General features: G+C 39.4%; 1 protein-coding gene across 1 annotated transcript in view; it reads left to right on the top strand.

The window, feature by feature from the left end:
* Positions 1-14,664, top strand: part of rbms3 (RNA binding motif, single stranded interacting protein) — a 134,517-nt gene that overhangs the window by 42,408 nt on the left and 77,445 nt on the right. The window contains exons 3-4 of the mRNA XM_084384735.1: positions 6,767-6,825; positions 10,509-10,600. Of these exons, the coding sequence (XP_084240861.1) occupies positions 6,767-6,825; positions 10,509-10,600 (151 nt within the window). The remainder of the gene's footprint in view (positions 1-6,766; positions 6,826-10,508; positions 10,601-14,664) is intronic.

Below are 14,664 nucleotides of genomic sequence, written 5' to 3'. Positions count from 1 at the left end.
GTCCTAAAGCTTCTTGAGGCAGCAATTTTTAAATTTATAACGATTTGACATTTACGGTCAATGAACGGAATGGAGATTAGATCACTGAATCAAGGCTTGAATTTCAGTTTGTTCCTCACAATTGTATGGATTCTTTTGAAATGGAATTTGGATTACAGTGAATGAATAAAATGTATTACTTTTGTGAATTTATGTATAAAAAAAATATTTTATGGTTCTATTGTAAGTCACAGCATAGGACTAAGCTATACTGCGAAAACGCCTTTTGTGTCCCACGGCAAACAAAATAAATATTACATGATAAATACTGGTTAAACGATTACAGAAATGCTATTTTAAGGGTTTAAAGTGTAGTCTTGTTTAACATTATGTAATCCTCTAATAAGAATTTGTTATCATTTAATAAATGCGACTGAAAACATAGTCATTGATATGACAGTTGAATAGAATAGATATTCAAAATATTAATATCAAAATATTAATACCACTATTTTAATATTTATGAATAAGGATTTGTACACATTTGTAGGTCTGTAATGTTGTTCACACTTAAATAATTTACGTTTGGTGCTGTCAATATATCAATAATGTACGTTTCAGTGTCTGTGGAAACGTAAATGTACTTTTGGTAGAAACCACACTTTATGTAAAAATACATACTAATACTCATGAGATCACGTTGCACAGCAAGGAAGGTGTCAGTCATCTTCTCGAGATGAACTCTCCTCGACTGTTCAAACCACAGACACACTCGCTTGCAATCCCTGGCACCAAGAAAAAAAAAAGTGACGCAAGCCTTGTCCTGTTAGCACGGTTCCTGTTGCGTTTTGGACACAGACCTAGATTTACCATAAATAATAAATAAAGGGCCCTAATAATGTAAGGTACCCAAATAAAGGATTCCAATTTGCTAGTACAATCTGCCAGATTACATGTGTGATTTGAAGACTTATTGTTGGTGATTTAACGAAGATTAACTTTGCACAGCCAAACTTGCAAATAGGTTGCTCACACACACATTTAAAGAAGCGTTTTACATTTGGTAACTTCACAGAATGTTAGTCACGTCGCTCGCTTTCCTCTCTGACTGAATAATAGGACACCCGTGGCAGTCTTGGCTCACTTGGTGTCCTTGGTGAGAGAAGGTCAAGAAAATGTAATATGAGATGTGTTAGTCTAATGCTACATTTTTAGTTTGGTGTGCGATAATATGCAATAATGTTCATATTCTGTCCTAATCTGGGTTTGAGGGGATGACAAAAGTTTTTAGCTCACAACAAAAGATTGGACTCAAATGGTCCCACATATATATGTATGTGTGTGTATATATATATATATATATAATTTTTTTTTTTTTATCTTACACAATTTAGACTGTAGTTTTTTTTTACGATTTCTGCCACTGTAGTTTTTTTTACCTACAATATTCATTCAAAATAATTATTAAAAAAAGTTTTTCTGAGAGACTGTGGTGCGCAGAAATGCTGCATTATGAACGTTTTATATGTTGTTTTGCATGTATATTGAGTCATGCCTCGGCTTATTTTTTATTATTGTACTTTCTAACAAGTTTGAACGAGGCTTTATAAATGCAATCAATGTCATGACACTTCAGGAAAGTGAATTCTCCTTTTGCAAAGTCACAGGGCTTCTTTCTTGACTCCAGTGGTGCAAGCGAGTGTACAAACAAACATCAGATGCTTGTAACTTACGCTGCTGAAGTGTCGAGCGGCGTGTCAGACGAGACAGCTGCATTGGTAGCCAATTAAGAGATCCTACACACCCACCTGGATAGAAGTTGAAAGAATGCTGGTTCACATCTCTCGGCACGAGACATCAAACAGTCCGGCATCCGTGGCTGCCGGTGCTCTGGGGAAAATAAAAACACAGATCAGAGTGTGTGACGGCCCTTTGAGAACTGTCATTAGCACTTCACACACTGCAGCTGAAAGCTTCGTACACAAGACGTGTTGTCTTGACGGTGATCAAATCAGCTGGGATCTGCTCCCAGCTTGGGCTGTCACAGCACGTTGAGCCGTGTCGCGATCTTTCAAAAGTGCGTGTGAGGATCTCGAAATATATTTATCTTCATTGAAAGTCGTTCTAGGCGTTTTGGTTAACCTCATGTGGTGTTTACAGTTTCTTGTGTTCATGTTGATTTGATTTTGTGTGCTTGTGGGTTGACTAAAGCACTCAGAGGGTTCAGTGTGTGTGCTGTGTTGGAAAGGGTGGTGACGTGTGTGTGATCCTGTGTGTGTCATTTGTGGGACTCTCTTTTAGACCTGATCTGCTCTGGTTAATGTGGAGAGAAGGTTCCTTCGTCCAGATCACCAGAGTTAGAACATTGTGATCCCACATACTGGCTGAACTGTGGTCTTTCACTAGAGGTTTTGGTGTGTGTGGTATCAGCAGTCTAAATAAAGCTCTCTGGTAATCTGTTATTGTAAGGGCGTTGTTGCCTCCTTTCTTTCTTTCTTTCTTTCTTTCTTTCTTTCTTTCTTTCTTTCTTTCTTTCTTTCTTTCTTTCTTTAGCCCCTTTCACACAAAGATTCCGGAAAATACACTGATAATGTGTCCCGGGATTTGTCCCGTGATCGTTTGGTTTTGATTCATTCACACTGCCAGTGATTTTCCGGAATCTGTGCTCGCGTTCAAACACATCCCGTAAAGATCCTGTCAGGATGTGACGTGTAATGTCTCTGCAGTGTCTTAAGTTTGCTTATGATCTGCGATTTCTGCGAAACCACGCTCATGCATGTTTTTTTTCTGATTCGATCATAAATTAGCGCAACGCACCGTTTCACTTAAGCTGGCGAATGATCTCAGCTTCAGCGTCATCGCTACAACACACCCCTTACAGCATTGATTACAGATTTTGTTCACACAGGGGCGCGTTCCGGGACTGATCCCGACAATGTAACTAGGTCCCCATCCCGGGATCGATGCCGGAGTCAATCCCGGAACATGTTTTCGTTCACTCAGAAGGCACTCTGGCAATTTTATGGCAATTTTCCGGGATCAACGCACTGTGTGAAAGGGGCTTTTCTGACTTGACAACATTTGAGCACTATGTAGTTTATCTGCTCTCACTGAAATCAACAAAATCACATCCAATCGGTGACATCAGCAAAAAGGAAAGACATTTTAGGGTAGCGCTATTTTTATTGTGATTATGCAACATTGCACTATAGGACCAGAAATGTGGTGTAGAAAGTATATAGGTTATTTCTTGAATACACAGCTGTATAGAGCAGGACTTTGGACCAGTGAGATTTCATTGTGGCCAGGCCAACCAATTGCAGACTGATTGAAAATAAAAACCAAACGACCGACAAAGTGCCTTGATATGCAAACTATATTGTTGTCAGTCATGGCTGAATAGAACACAAAGTCAAGTTAATATGAATGAGATTTATGTGATTTGCAGCTCTGTTGTGTTTGGAATGGCTGGGACATGATGCAATATGCTATTTTTGTCCTTGAGATATTGAGTATAATTTTGCTGTATATCATAAAGTAGATTGTTTACTAATATTGTAACATGCGACTTCTCTCACTGTAAACCATTTAGCTCTTTGGCTTGATGCTTTGTAAGGTCAAATTCTTGGCACTCCAGACATCCATGAGGGGAACTCCATGCTTGTGGTTCTGAAAGTTTTAAGCTAGTAAACACACTTGAATCTTGTTATTCATCAAAAGTCAGCATCCATAGAACGTTTTTAAGCTGATCGGCAATAATCTTGAAATGCAACCCATTTAAAAAAGGGTTCAGCACTTCATTAGTGTGACTGATAACACTGGAAATTTGCCAGCATGAATTTTACATATGTGCATACTGTAATGAAATGCATGCAATGCTAATTATTAAAGCGAGTGCATCTTTGGGAGCTAATGACTATAAGACCGCATTAAAGGAATAGTTCCCCACCCAAAAATAATATTCTGTCATAATTTACTCCCTCTCAATTCGTTTTGAAGATAAGATTTAAAAAAATAAATAAATCTTGTTTTGTCATCCACAGAAAAACATTACATGTGCATTTGAAATAAGAATAACATGAGGGTATGTAACTTATGACAGAACTATAGAAGATTTTGGGGGGTAAAAATTATAACAAAAAAAAAGAACAAAAAACACCCACAATTACATTATTGAGCAAGTACATACAGTACATGTCAATTCTCCATAATGCACTTTAGCCTGTGTAGAGTAACGTCACATACCGGCATCAGTGCTCTCCATCAACTTTAAACTACCCTGATGTTCATTGTTTAGTGTGAGAGTGATCAGGACACTTTGCCAGATGTTCTCACAGTGAGCTCCTCCACCTTTGGCTGCAATGTTAGCTGTGTCATCCTGACAAATGATCCGAAAGAACATTACGTTAACCAGAAAGTACGGCATTGGGGTCATTAAAGTTTTTGAGGTTTCAACAAAGACTTTAATTTAGTAACTTATAAATCTCAACCACAGACTCCGTCTATTGAACATTTATCCCACCTCAGTAGTTCTCAATGCTTCATTTAACAGCATCTAAACAAACAAAACAAGACAGACAAATGATTAGGGGGACATTTCACTCCCTGCGTCCCTTATTGGCTGTAGGAGAATGAATCTACGCCTATGTTTGTGAGGAAACCTTCCTGTTCGTGAGTTTCGTGTTAGTGAGACATCCGTGTGCATGACCGCGGCATGGCACTGGCTTGCGGAAACGTTGCCAGCTATGTTGACTACATTCCTTTCTCAGCTCCACCCCCGACCCACTCACTCATCTGAGACGCCTGTGTTTGTCCAACCACTTGTTTTGCAAGAAGAAATGGCAGCAAATCAAGCGTTTGAGTCAAATGGTTCTCATGCGTTTCCCTCACATTGGTCCGCTACATGCTTTCTCCAGCAGAGCTCCGCATTTTCATGTCTTCCACTCTCTGTTATGTGGTTTCTCTCATCCCCCGAGTTTCAACTTTGTTTACTGACAAACCATATTGACGAAAAAAATCAAACAAAACCAGTATTGTTTCTATAATGAGTCTCTGCAATCCCAGAGTTGTGATTATCCGTTTTTCGCAAAAAACATCCGCCCACACTTACTCTGTGTTATGGTGTGAATTGCAGAAGACTTTGTTGATAAATTCACACGAAACCTCGAACGACAATTGTTTTTTTCTGCTATCAACCTCGTAGTTCTACAGCGGCTTATGATAATTATTTGTATTTCTTCTGTAAAGCTGTGCAGTTGAAGCTGAATTAGCTGCCATTTTCCAGACATCAGCGACACAATGCCTCGATGGGATGCCGCTTCTCACGGTGACAGTAAAATGATCTTTCCCTTATTAAACGCCTCCATCCTTATAAAGGTGGGTAATATAGTCTCCCGCTTTTACCTGGAGGTGGGAGCCGCATTAAATATTAATTAAAAAAGTCACATCAGGAGCTCCACGGTTATATCAGTCTTCCCAGTCTTCAGGCGGAGACGGAAGCGATAAGTAACTTTATTACCTCCATCGTGGATTGAAGGCAGGCGGTAGAGGAGGAATAGGGGAAAAGAGGGACTGCGGAGGGGAAGGGGATTCATTGCAGACACTTTCGTGTTTCTGCGACAAGACTGATTTCTCTATGTGAATAGGGGTTTTGTGGAGCAGAGAGAGAAAAAAGAGAAAGATTATTACAAGAATACAAGAGTAGTCAGTGCTGTGAGCTGAGGTGAAAAAGTGAAAATGAGAGTGGGGATTTTTGTGGTGTAGAGTGGTGCTCTGTGATGCTTCCAGTGTTTAATTAAATCACTGGGGTTTGAAACTCACATCCTGCGCCCAAAATCACCCTCTCCTTGTTTACGGTGTCCTGTTAAGGAATGTATTGATGTATCGATGTAGATCCTTTCGTCAAGAGTTTTAATGAAGCTAAGCTAAACCTTATTAAACATACTCTTTGAATTAGGCTCAAACTTTTTAATTAAGTTCCGAGCAAAGATTACACTTGGGTTTTTCATCAAGTTCAGGCACTTGTATGTCCCAGGGGTTGACTTTTATTAACTAACAACTTTGAACTTTCTTTTTGTCAAATGAAGGTCACTTTAAAACTGTCCCAGACCCCGATGGAAATTCCCAAAATCTACTTAATAAATAAATGTTATTGATCTTATTGTGAATGATTCATCCGTGTATGTTTCATTTTTATTTTGATCAGACTTTCTGGTGACGAATGCTTGACTTTTTCCAATCATTTAGTCCGCTTAAGCCCACATCGCTTTTTACAATTGACTGTAATCATCGCTGCCCTACATTTCTTTTTGATCGTCCATTGCACTCGGATGTGCATCACCGTATGGAAGAAATCTGTTTCATTTCGACTTTAAAATATGAAAGACATTTTAAACATTTTTTCAAAATAACATCATATATTTATACTTATAAACAGTGTCATTGTTTTCTGAATTTTTAAATGAATACATTTACTGAGTAATTTCCAATGATGCTGACGTTTTGCCAAATTATGCAAAAGTGTGAAAATATTGCATGCATTAAATAACTATGAAATTAAAATTGGCAAGATTATCCTATTTTATTCAAAAAAAAAGGTTAAAAATGTAATTTCCATTGTTCCCACCAGGTAATGTAATCACACACAACACATAATTTGAGATATGGTGGAAATCAAAATGACTAAAAAGACTAAAATAAGTTTTGCCCACGTTTCATGTAATACATTGAAATGTACTTGATGTTCTTTCATTTGAGCTGACCCTGTTGTTCTCTTTGTCCTCTGCAGGTATGGAAAAATAGTGTCAACAAAGGCAATCCTGGACAAAAACACCAACCAGTGCAAAGGTGAGTACCGCAGTCAATATCGGTTTGAATTAAAAACATGCTCACAGAGCATTCACAGTCTCACTTAAAATAATCAATAATCCTCATAAAATGACCGCTTTTGAGTCAGATTAGTCGGGAGATTGTCTGGATGATCTTTAGAGGCGGAAACGTGTTAGCGTGATTGTGGGTGAAGTCTTTACAACCGGATAAGACGTTAGCGTGACTAACAGGGTTAGCCATGGCAAGGAAAAGCACAGGGTTCCTCCCGTGTTGATTTGAAAAGTCCGGGCCTAGTCGTGGGGGTTTAAAAATAGCCGTGGGGCGAAGGAAGCGTCCGGCTGAAATTGATGATTTAGCAGACAGCCTCTTTTCAGGAAACACTCAGCCAGTGCTGTAAATAAACAGCCTGTCTTCCTACACAATCTGCCAAACTGGCTTCTGCAGGTTTTTCTCCTGTTTTGTGTGTACGTATGCATCTCTTTATCATGCTTTCTCTCTGAAGGCACATCTAATATGTCAGAAAATGAGTATTAATGCCCACATGGGAAGGGGAGGGAGGGGGTGTTTGGGAAGCAGAGGAAACCACTCCAGGCTTTAGAGGACTTCCACTTCCTGGAGTTAACTGCCCTCCTACTCTGCCAGGCTCCTCCACCCTGATGGGCTTCCAGCCAGGACTTATGGGAGCCAAGGATATCAGACAGGAAACGAACAAAAAGATGGATTCGCTTCATTCACGGCTTTGCTGAATCTACTTATGTTTGTTCTGCTTGCTTCTGCGCCGTCCTTTTTTCTTTTTCTTTCTTTTTTGCACAGGATATGCAGTATTCATTTCAAAGATATGTTAATTGATTGCAATTACAGGCCTATCTGCCATAGATTAATTCCATATGATGGAGTAAACCACCGAGAGTTGTTTACAATCAAGTTTGTTCGGTCCGTTTGCTTCTGGAAATCATTCGTAAGTTATCAAGCTCCGCAACGTTTTGAATCACTCTTCTTACATGGGTTGTTGGCCGTTCATTAAACACACGTTTAAATGCATGTTTACTTTGTGTGTTTTGAATTACGCAACTAGACTCTGTAATTATGCAAAAAAAAGACATATTCAGTTTTAGACAGCTGTTTTTTCCCCTTGTCCGTAATGACAGATGGAGAGAATGGAGGTGGTGGGGGTTGTGGGCAACATTGAAGGTGTGTTTGATTTTCTCTTTTACTCAATCACGAGCCTCTCATTAAACGGAGTGAGCGTAAATATTTTTGTACAACACACCAGCACGCAAACAAGCTTTCTCTTTCACTACCTCGCTTTCCTTTACTAATTGGAATTGTGTGCAGAGGAAGAAGATATTCTGCACAGCTTTTTTTTTTCTCACAGTCTTGATATCCAAAGGAAAAATACGGAGAGGCAAAAGGAAAGAAAGGATGAGAATAGGGCCACTCATGCACATTTGTATTTATGGATTTAATTACGTAAAGCTTCCAAAACACTTCCAGGCAAAACCCTCATCTGTGTGATGTCTACACACAAACAGGCTCTTTTTATCTTTTTCACCTCTTTATCAAGCTCCTTTTCAGGCCTTTTCCGGTCCTGGGCGTCACATTGTTAATAGAAATTGATCCCTGCATTCTTCAACTTGAAACCTCTTTCTCAGCCCACTTCCTGATGGCTGCTGTTTAGCTCTCTTGGTCAGTGACCTCAGGAATGCTTGCAGCGATCTCTTAAACCAAAAGTGTTCCTCTCTCTGGATCAAGAACAGTCTACTGGAAATCCTTTTTCACACACACGCTGTTTTCTTAGGCTTATGAAACATCTGCAGTCTTTGGAACATCTGGATGGCTCTGTTCTCTGCTGTAGAGATCTTTCTCCCTCTCCTTCTCACATCCATGTTTACCGGGAGACTTCAAAGCGGATGGCGTGTTGTTCTATATGTAAGGTGTGTGTGCGTGCGTAAATGAACACATATGTCTGGCATATAGAGCTGTTGGCTTGAACCATTCGCGGGCTCTCCAAAGCTATGTGCTCTGCCATCTGTGGTTTCGAATGTCAGTCAGGCTTTGAGAGTGTGTGTGTTTAGAGTTTAGAGAGGCTTATGGTGAGAATGCCTCTGCCGAATGAAGAGACACTGCCTCAAATGTGCCTCAAATGTACTGAGGGTCTTTAAGAACCTCCGCCACTGCAGTTTTTAATACGATATGTCGTAAAGGAAGTCATGGATCTTCTATCTCGCTTGCTGCCAAAGAAATGTTTGGTTAAAGAGCTGGGTGGCGGAATGGACCCTACTGGAAAAGTAGCTGAGTTTTAAAACAGGGTAACTGCTTTCTTGCTGGTCTAAGCTGGCTATTTGCTGGTTTGCCAGGAACCATGTGTGCATATATAGTGTCTTATTGCACTTGAATTGTTTAAAAGCAATTAAATGAATGATAGCGTGATCATGTACTGAAGCACAGCCAAAGGATGACAGAAAAAAACAGATGCTGGGTAATTGCTTTTTTTTTGCAAAATGAACACACTACTTTTTGACAGCCCTAATATATATAAATAAACCAGTGTGTTCTCAAACTTTTTGACCCACCCTAGTCTAAGACATTTCAGGTATTTCTCCTGTAATTATGGCAAAACTGCTTATTTTCAAACTGTTGTATTAACAGAAAATAGTATTTTATATTAAATTGACTAACCACATTTTCTTTAAGAGTTCTTCAATAAAAACAATAGCTATTGAGGGGGGAAACGGAAATAAATTGCGGGGAAAAACAAAAACAAAGAACGAAAAAAAATTATTATTCTTTTTTAAAAAATTAATTTAAATACTTGGAAGTTCGCTGAGGCCCCCTAGTGGGCCCTGAACTCCTGATCAATAACCACTTATATATATGTGTGTGTGTGTGTGTGTGTGTGTGTGTGTGTATGTGTGTGTGAACTGTAAATTGTGTTTAGCTATGCTACGATGTTGAATGACAAAATAACCTTATAAAATGTATACACTACACGGTGTATACACTATAGTACATAGTGCGTAGAGTATAGTTCGTCATTTGGGATGCAACGATTTAGTCCAGTTTTGTTAACTGGATCAACCGATTCATTGAATCAAATTTGAAAAAAATGCTCAAGAACTCTGATGAACATGGCAATAAGAGCATTGATTAACTGCTTAACTTTTTATCTGTTCACCAGACAAAGCTATCGTCTGACTTTAAAGACTTAAAAGAGTTGCCATTGTTCAATATATGTAAAAATGCACGTTTTGCTTTCCACAAAGAAAATCATATGAATTTGGAATGAAGTAAATGTGATTACATAATAATAGAATGTTCATTTTTGGCTGAACTCTTCCTTTAAGCTGAATTTTCCAGCAGGGGTGAGGTCAGGCTGAATCCTTCTCTGTCCTGTTACTGAGGAAATAGTTGACAAGCATGAGCCTTGAACAAAATGGCCGTTTCCTGTCTCCCCAAGCACACACACAGACACAAGCGGCTGTGCTCAAACATGCAGACTCTCTTGTGTCGCCACGATCAGCATGATAAGACAAACAACAGAGCGGTCTTGTTTTGACCCACGAATTTTGAATCTGATAAATGTGTCTGATATGGTCTGATTAATGTCTGATAAAGAATTCTTCAGTTTTTGGCAAAAATATGTGTCTTATAATGTGTATAAATATGTACTCTGTACTCTGTACGTGTGTGTGTGTGTGCAGGATATGGCTTTGTGGATTTCGACAGTCCGGCGGCGGCGCAGAAAGCTGTAGCGTCCCTGAAGGCCAGTGGCGTGCAGGCACAGATGGCAAAGGTAAGCTAGGCTTTACACCATGTCTAAACCAGGTGCACAGTGGCATCTTTCTAGCATCAAGTCTTTGTTCCCAGCAGCATGAGAAATATTGCGTGAAACGACACAATCACAGTCCCATAACTTTGATGTTTAATATACAGTAATGTGGAGCAGATTTTGTACCAATGAAATGTCACTGTGAGCGGAGCTACCCAGTGCGCCATGAGGAAAATAGAAGCGTGTTAGGAAATTGTGTTAGATTGAACCAATACTGTTAATGAGAGAAAGCTAAATGATAGAAAAATAGTCTGGTTTGATGGTTTTAGAGGGGTTGTCAGGCTGGATGCCCAGCTAGATTAGATAAACAACAGTTTGACAAGACTGGCAGACCAGCTAGACCAGTTTAAACCAGCTAAGACTAGTGAACCACCTTAGGCTGGTTTAGAAAAAATCAGCAGAAAGGAATTAGGATACCATGTATGTTGCTACTATATTTCTGATTATGGTGTCACTGATGATGATAATGATTATAGAGAAGATGATGACAGCTGTGATGGTGAATATGTATAGGTATGATTCTCTGGAAGTGGTGGAAATGGACTTGTGTAGCTTGATGTCCAGTGTGTGCATTCAGATGCACGCACAGTTGTTTAAAGCATCTGTCCTCTAATATTCATAAGCTTGCGGTCTGTCAGGATGCAGATGGTTTGTGTTTCTGTGTATCCCATTTACATACATGCCTGTCAGAGCTCTCTGCAACGCAGCAGGCCTCATATGAAACAGACAGGTCATCTTACAGAGAGGAGGAGAGGGAGCAGGGAGTGAAAGAGAGAAAGAGAGTGTTTTAGCTCATGTTTGCATGTTTCCTGTGGTCAGAGTAATAGAATTTAGCATTTAAATTGAACTCAATCAACAGCCTTTGTTGCTTAAGGTCAATTACCACAGAAAATAATTTCGACATAAAAAAAAGGTTGAAGTTAGTTCAACACACTTATGCTACAAATACTTTCTATTGAGCTTAACCCTGGCCGTTGCTTTTTAGTGTGGTCAGCTTCTTGCAGGCTAAAACTGTTTCAGCAACAGTAAAAGGTAAAAGGAGCAGTTAAAGGTGCAGTATGTAGTTTTGAAATGTGTACTGCAGTACAAATGCTGTGAGAGAGCTGTTTGCCCCGACACCTCCTCAGACTCGATGCTCACTAGGGGTGTGAATCGGACTGTTCATCACGATACAATATGAAATCAAATCTCTCAGCCAGCGATATGATATTTGCCGATACCTCAAAAAATTCTGCGATACGATTCGATTCGATTCAGGGCTATATATCTATTGATTTATTGATATTTAGAGATTATGTGCCAAGTTTACACAACCAGTTACATTTTTATTAACTCACAAATGCAACCAAAATATATAACATGAACGTTTAATTAAACTCTTTGAAAATTGCACACCCTCTCCCATTTGGTACATTTACAACAGAAGAGTTAATTTGCAAAAACAGATAACTATCAATCAAACTGCAGCTGGGTTGTTTTGATTAAAGGGATAGTTCACTTTGAAATTAATTTTTGATATGTTTTAGCTTACCTCAAGGGCATCCAAGATGTAGGTGTCTTTGTTTCCGCAGTAGTTTCAATTTTGATATTTTTAGGTCAAACCGTTCTTGTCTGTCAGTCATATAATGCAGGTCTGTGGTCACTGGCTCAAAACACAAGCACAGAGTCCAAATTAAAACAATTCCCCATCGTCCAAATGAAACAATTCCCCATCATAAGTACACATTGATGGCCTAAGACACGAAACGAGCGGTTTGTGTGAGAAAACGAACAGTATTTATATAGTTTTTAGCTCTTGAAAACAGCACACGTCCAAATGGTCTGACGGCGCGGGCGAGTATAGATGTATACATAGATGTCGCCTTGGCTACGGTTTTGTTCCAATGAACTGCAGTAGCGAAGGCGACATCTAGTGTATACATCTATACCCGCATAGATATATACACTAGATGTCGCTTTGCTACGGTTTCGTTCCAATGAACTGCAGTAGCCAAGGCGACATCTATGTATACATCTATACTCGCCCGCGCCGTCAGACCATTTGGACGTGTGCTGTTTTCAAGAGCTAAAAACTATATAAATACTGTTCGTTTTCTCACACAAACCGCTCGTTTCGTGTCTTAGGCCATCAATGTGTACTTATGATGGGGAATTGTTTCATTTGGACGATGGGGAATTGTTTTAATTTGGACTCTGTGCTTGTGTTTTGAGACAGTGACCATAGACCTGCATTATATGACTGACAGACAAGAACGGTTTGACCTAAAAATATCAAAATTGAAACTACTGCGGAAACAAAGACACCTACATCTTGGATGCCCTTGAGGTAAGCTAAAACATATCAAAAATTAATTTCAAAGTGAACTATCCCTTTAAGTAATAATAATAACTTTAATTAAAGTTCTTTTTTTTTAATATAAAAGTTAGTTTTTTAGCAAAAGCAGATAACGCGGACTTGCGATATGGCTCAGCTTGTCAGTGAACTACGGCTCTGTGTTGTAAATGCCGCTCCATCTGAAAGCAGGTGATGGCGATTTACTACTAATCAAGGAACCGGCTTTACTGACGAGATGCGCCTAACAATGTCATGCGATATATCGCCCAGCCCTAGCCTCTGGTCATAGAGCTTTTTAGATGGATGCCAAGGCTTTTTATTCATGTGTAATCTGCGATCTCTGACCCAGTTCGTTTGCTGGCTTCCATGGTTGCAATAGGCGGTGTTTTTCGCCAACTTTTCCATTGCGTTTCAGAAACGATCTCCGTCCACACTACATGACTGAAAACGCATGTCACATGACTGTGCTTGCACACCAGGCATGCGTATAGCGCAGCTGATTGGTTGCTGTTGCATCATCGGCCAATGAGCTGTGGCTCAACATTCAAATACTGGTAGTGTTGCAGTTAGCAGTCTGCAGCACACTTCTAGAAACCCTCCACCATCCCCAGCTCCACCTGTATAGATCTGTATAGGGGTTAATTCATGTATGTTACATGTGCAGCTACATTAGCATGTCTTACATGCTCACAGCAATGTCTGTGAATGAATTGGCAGTAACAAATCTCAGCACTTGCTCTGCAGCAGCAGCAGCGTTAGCAGATCTATTCCGCCAAGAACAAATACATTACCATTACCAATACCTATTACCATTATCATGCCAATCTCTCAGAGAGTTGACATGACAGCAATGCATTTATACCACTGATCTATTCTTATGTTTTATGTGAATGTTATGTTTATGGTATGTGAATTTGTATAGTGTATCTTGCATAAAGGATGTTGAATTATTTTTTTTACTAGAGACAGCCAGGCTGCTCTCTAGTTTTTTGAGTCTCATTTTAGCTGAAAATTTGAAATTGATGAGTTTTATGAGGAAGAATAATTTGATTAGCCACCTAGAGTTAAATAGTGATTGGTTTGTAGAATAAGCCAATCAGCAATATTCCCGCCCACCAGCACCCGCTTCATTAAAAACCAGTCAGAGCTGATGCTCCATTTATTTTCTCTCTGTCTGAATATGAATTTCATGGAAATAGCTGTGTAATCTAAACATCCAAAGTTTTTTTCAAATTGAATTTTCACCGTGCTGTGCTGTTTTTAGTGGAATTCAAGAGGAACAGAAAGAACCGTTCAGTCCTTCCTTGGTGGAAGAAACCGAAACTAAACTGTTATTCAGAGGAATTTAAGCTGCAGAAGATGGCCACATACGTCTTTTTAACAATGAGAGAAGGGCAATTAAAAGAACTAAATCGCTTGGCTTAAGGCTCATTAAATTAAACAGGAATGTAATCGAAGAGTTTCCCTCTGCCCTATTAAACCTGTTTTCATTAAGAATTCTCTCACTTTAACAGTGCCTCTGAGCAACAAAACTAGCCTCTTAAACTTATTTCACCAATGTATCAACCTTCTCCTGTGCTGGTTGCTGCCTATTGTGGAGAATGTCTACGAGGTCAAAATGTGATTCATGGGTGTTGTAGAGCGCAATGGAAGGATATGAAAGGACATATTCATGAGAATTCAAGATACGAAG

Source organism: Rutilus rutilus, assembly GCF_951802725.1.
Source record: "Rutilus rutilus genome assembly, chromosome: 17".
NCBI lineage: Eukaryota > Metazoa > Chordata > Actinopteri > Cypriniformes > Leuciscidae > Rutilus > Rutilus rutilus.
The sequence above is the reverse complement of the archived record's forward strand: the minus strand, read 5'-3'. Positions and strand labels throughout refer to the sequence as shown.